Below are 5,000 nucleotides of genomic sequence, written 5' to 3' on the forward strand. Positions count from 1 at the left end.
TCCAACAAAGAAGACAAATTCTGAATCACTGTTTGTTAAGAGGATGCTAAAGGCCGCAGGCCTGTGTGATATATGGAGGGAACTCCACCCATCTAGTAGACAGTTCACTTTCTTCTCCCATCCTCACAAGGTTTACTCTAGGGTTGACTATTTTTTCATGTGTCACTCAGAGAGGCACAGAATTATAGATTGTGAAATAGGAGTTACAGATGTTTCTGATCATGCGGGACTGTATTTGAGACTCCTTCTTGATGTTCAACCCAAAAACACTATTTGGAGATTAAATACTAGTTTTCTGAATGATGGCCAATGTAAAGAATACATTAACACTGAGCGCAAGAACATGTTAATCTCACAGAGATGTCTTACTTCCAGTCCAGATATATCAAGATTCATAAATCCAGAAGCATTTTATAGACAACAATAGGCATGTCGTGTTGTGTTCAGAATGAGGAGAGTCTAACTTTATCATTCAGAATCATCTGACACTGGGGGAGAGGAATGATCTGCTGTTCTGTTATTCTGCCTCTCCCAGTGACTGTCCATCCTAATGAAGCGTACAGCACTGAAAGCAGCATGTCTTCATCTCCAGATATATACAGAGAGCCCACATTAAACACCAATAATGCTGTAGGCAGACACAGATGACCTCTGACCTCTGTGACGAGGGTCTTCAGGAAGTTGGCCTTGTGTCGCAGCGGGTCGTGCACCAGTCCATCGCAGAACGACACGATCCCATGCGGGAAATTATGCTGCGACAGCCACGCCACCACCCTCTGCTTCTGCATGTCCGGCCGGCCCGTCACATACACGATCAGGTAACCCAGATCCTGCCAGTGCCTACAACACACACACACACACACACACACACACACACACACACACACACACACACACACATCATAGAATCATTCCAGCATCTGCAGATATTCTTGATTCTGATTGGCTGAAGGGTGTCCAATACAAGCACAAGTAGTTCCGGTAACTCAGTGACAGTCGCTGTGTGATCTGGAGGACACCGAGTGCTCATCAGCCAATCAGAATCCAGCACCCAGCAGCCCTGCGGTGTTGAGCTGATGCTTCTCATGCTCCAGACCTGCGCTCTCTTTCACTGATTTATAGATTAAAACAGCTGCTCATGTTCACACTGATCTGTCCTCATTACATTACTCTGCTGTGTGTGTGTGTGTGTGTGTGTGTGTGTGTGTGTGTGTGTGTGTGCGTGTGTGTGTGTGTGTCGTCATGAACATACTCGTCTGTGGAGAGAGCAGTGTGAGTGTTTATTACTCTGCTCATTTACCCCACACAAAACTGTGTGTTTGTGTGTGTGTGTGTGTGGTGTTACGCTCTGACCTGACCACATCCACCGCTCCGGCTCGCACTTTGGGGTCGCTGCCCATGATGGAGACGCTGGCGGCGAAAGAGCCGTCAATGCTGAACACCACAAACTCTGTTCCACGTGGGAGAACCGTCAGATAGCTGTCTGCAGATGTGTGGTCGCCCCTGTGGACAGAAGAGGAGTGGTCAGAATGTTTGTGTGTGTGTGTGTGTGTCTGCAGACGTGTGGTCGCCCCTGTGGACAGAAGAGGAGTGGTCAGAGTATGTGTGTGTGTGTGTCTGCAGACGTGTGGTCGCCCCTGTGGACAGAAGAGGAGTGGTCAGAATTTGTGTGTGTGTGTGTGTGTGTGTCTGCAGACGTGTGGTCGCCCCTGTGGACAGAAGAGGAGTGGTCAGAGTATGTGTGTGTGTGTGTGTCTGCAGACGTGTGGTCGCCCCTGTGGACAGAAGAGGAGTGGTCAGAATGTGTGTGTGTGTGTGTGTCTGCAGACGTGTGGTCGCCCCTGTGGACAGAAGAGGAGTGGTCAAAGTATGTGTGTGTGTGTGTGTCTGCAGACGTGTGGTCGCCCCTGTGGACAGAAGAGGATTGATCAGAGTATGTGTGTGTGTGTGTGTGTCTGCAGACGTGTGGTTGCCCCTGTGGACAGAAGAGGAGTGGTCAGAGTATGTGTGTGTGTGTGTGTCTGCAGACGTGTGGTCGCCCCTGTGGATAGAAGAGGAGTGGTCAGAATGTGTGTGTGTGTGTGTGTCTGCAGACGTGTGGTCGCCCCTGTGGACAGAAGAGGAGTGGTCAGAATGTGTGTGTGTGTGTGTGTCTGCAGACGTGTGGTCGCCCCTGTGGACAGAAGAGGAGTGGTAAAAGTATGTGTGTGTGTGTGTGTCTGCAGACGTGTGGTCGCACCTGTGGACAGAAGAGGAGTGGTCAGATTGTGTGTATGTGTGTGTGTGTGTCTGCAGACGTGTGGTCACACCTGTGGACAGAAGAGAAGTGGTCAGAATGTGTGTGTGTGTGTGTGTGTGGGTGTGTGTGTGTGTGTGTGAATGCGTGTGTGTGTGTGTGTGAGACGTACCGCACCACCATCTTCACAGGATACACTCCTATGCTCAGGCGTTTGCTGTCGGGGATCTCGTAGAAGACGCGGCCGCTGCTGTTGGTCAGCTCTGTGCTGAAGTACACCCACTCACCTGACGGAGGCTGCGTCATGATGTGCACGTCCACCTGCACACACACACACACACACACACACACACACACACACACACATATATGAAGAACACACATGCAGGACACCTGTAGCACGCTGCTTTAGGAAGAATAAACCACAGAATGACTGCGCGAGTCCCCCTGGAGTTACACAGTCTGCATGTGTGTGTGTTTTCTGCATGTGTGTGTGTTTTCTGCATGTGTGTGTTTTCTGCATGTGTGTGTGTTTTCTGCTTGTGTGTGTGTGTGTTTTCTGCATGTGTGTGTGTTTTCTGCATGTGTGTGTGTTTTCTGCATGTGTGTGTTTTCTGCATGTGTGTGTGTTTTCTGCATGTGTGTGTGTTTTCTGCATGTGTGTGTGTTTTCTGCATGTGTGTGTTTTCTGCATGTGTGTGTTTTCTGCATGTGTGTGTGTTTTCTGCATGTGTGTGTGTTTTCTGCATGTGTGTGTGTTTTCTGCATGTGTGTGTGTTTTCTTCATGTGTGTGTGTTTTCTGCATGTGTGTGTGTTTTCTGCATGTGTGTGTGTTTTCTGCATGTGTGTGTTTTCTGCATGTGTGTGTTTTCTGCATGTGTGTGTTTTCTGCATGTGTGTGTTTTCTGCATGTGTGTGTGTTTTCTGCATGTGTGTGTTTTCTGCATGTGTGTGTGTTTTCTTCATGTGTGTGTGTTTTCTGCATGTGTGTGTGTTTTCTGCATGTGTGTGTGTTTTCTTCATGTGTGTGTTTTCTGCATGTGTGTGTGTTTTCTGCATGTGTGTGTGTTTTCTGCATGTGTGTGTGTTTTCTGCATGTGTGTGTGTTTTCTGCATGTGTGTGTTTTCTGCATGTGTGTGTGTTTTCTGCATGTGTGTGTGTTTTCTTCATGTGTGTGTTTTCTGCATGTGTGTGTGTTTTCTGCATGTGTGTGTGTTTTCTGCATGTGTGTGTGTTTTCTGCATGTGTGTGTGTTTTCTGCATGTGTGTGTGTTTTTCTGCATGTGTGTGTGTTTTCTGCATGTGTGTGTGTTTTCTTCATGTGTGTGTGTTTTCTGCATGTGTGTGTGTTTTCTGCATGTGTGTGTGTTTTCTGCATGTGTGTGTGTTTTCTTCATGTGTGTGTGTTTTCTGCATGTGTGTGTGTTTTCTTCATGTGTGTGTTTTCTGCATGTGTGTGTGTTTTCTGCATGTGTGTGTGTTTTCTGCATGTGTGTGTTTTCTGCATGTGTGTGTGTTTTCTCCATGTGTGTGTGTTTTCTGCATGTGTGTGTGTTTTCTGCATGTGTGTGTGTTTTCTGCATGTGTGTGTGTTTTCTGCATGTGTGTGTTTTCTGCATGTGTGTGTGTTTTCTGCATGTGTGTGTTTTCTTCATGTGTGTGTGTTTTCTGCATGTGTGTGTGTTGTGTGTGTGTTTTCTGCATGTGTGTGTGTTGTGTGTGTGTTTTCTGCATGTGTGTGTGTTTTCTCCATGTGTGTGTGTTTTCTGCATGTGTGTGTGTTTTCTGCATGTGTGTGTGTTTTCTTCATGTGTGTGTGTTTTCTGCATGTGTGTGTTTTCTTCATGTGTGTGTGTTTTCTGCATGTGTGTGTGTTGTGTGTGTGTTTTCTGCATGTGTGTGTGTTTTCTGCATGTGTGTGTGTTTTCTTCATGTGTGTGTGTTGTGTGTGTGTTTTCTGCATGTGTGTGTGTTGTGTGTGTGTTTTCTGCATGTGTGTGTGTTGTGTGTGTGTTTTCTGCATGTGTGTGTGTTTTCTGCATGTGTGTGTGTTGTGTGTGTGTTTTCTGCATGTGTGTGTGTTTTGTGTGTGTTTTCTGCATGTGTGTGTGTGTTTTCTGCATGTGTGTGTTTTTTCTTCATGTGTGTGTGTTTTCTGCATGTGTGTGTGTTTTCTGCATGTGTGTGTGTTTTCTCCATGTGTGTGTGTTGTGTGTGTGTTTTCTGCATGTGTGTGTTTTTTCTGCATGTGTGTGTGTTTTCTGCATGTGTGTGTGTTGTGTGTGTGTGTTGTGTGTGTGTTTTCTGCATGGGTGTGTGTTGTGTGTGTGTTTTCTGCATGTGTGTGTGTTTTCTGCATGTGTGTGTGTTTTCTGCATGTGTGTGTGTTTTCTGCATGTGTGTGTGTGTGTTTTCTGCATGTGTGTTTGTTTTCTGCATGTGTGTGTGTTTTCTGCATGTGTGTGTGTTGTGTGTGTGTTTTCTCCATGTGTGTGTGTTTTCTGCATGTGTGTGTGTTTTCTGCATGTGTGTGTTTTCTGCATGTGTGTGTGTTTTCTGCATGTGTGTGTGTTTTCTCCATGTGTGTGTGTTTTCTGCATGTGTGTGTGTTTTCTGCATGTGTGTGTGTTGTGTGTGTGTTTTCTGCATGTGTGTGTGTTTTCTCCATGTGTGTGTGTTTTCTGCATGTGTGTGTGTTTTCTGCATGTGTGTGTGTTTTCTGCATGTGTGTGTGTTTTCTGCATGTGTGTGTTTTCTGCATG

At 46.3% G+C, this 5,000-nt stretch overlaps 1 protein-coding gene across 1 annotated transcript in view; it reads right to left on the reverse strand.

Annotated features, from left to right (window-relative positions):
• The window catches only part of LOC130235969 (membrane-associated phosphatidylinositol transfer protein 2), a 26,204-nt gene that overhangs the window by 5,484 nt on the left and 15,720 nt on the right, over window positions 1-5,000 (reverse strand). Inside the window, exons 10-12 of the mRNA XM_056466497.1 lie at window positions 2,409-2,557; window positions 1,354-1,503; window positions 657-840 (exon numbers count right to left, since the gene is read on the reverse strand). Of these exons, the coding sequence (XP_056322472.1) occupies window positions 657-840; window positions 1,354-1,503; window positions 2,409-2,557 (483 nt within the window). The remainder of the gene's footprint in view (window positions 1-656; window positions 841-1,353; window positions 1,504-2,408; window positions 2,558-5,000) is intronic.

The sequence above is a fragment of the Danio aesculapii genome, chromosome 10 (assembly GCF_903798145.1).
Source record: "Danio aesculapii chromosome 10, fDanAes4.1, whole genome shotgun sequence".
Classification (NCBI taxonomy): domain Eukaryota; kingdom Metazoa; phylum Chordata; class Actinopteri; order Cypriniformes; family Danionidae; genus Danio; species Danio aesculapii.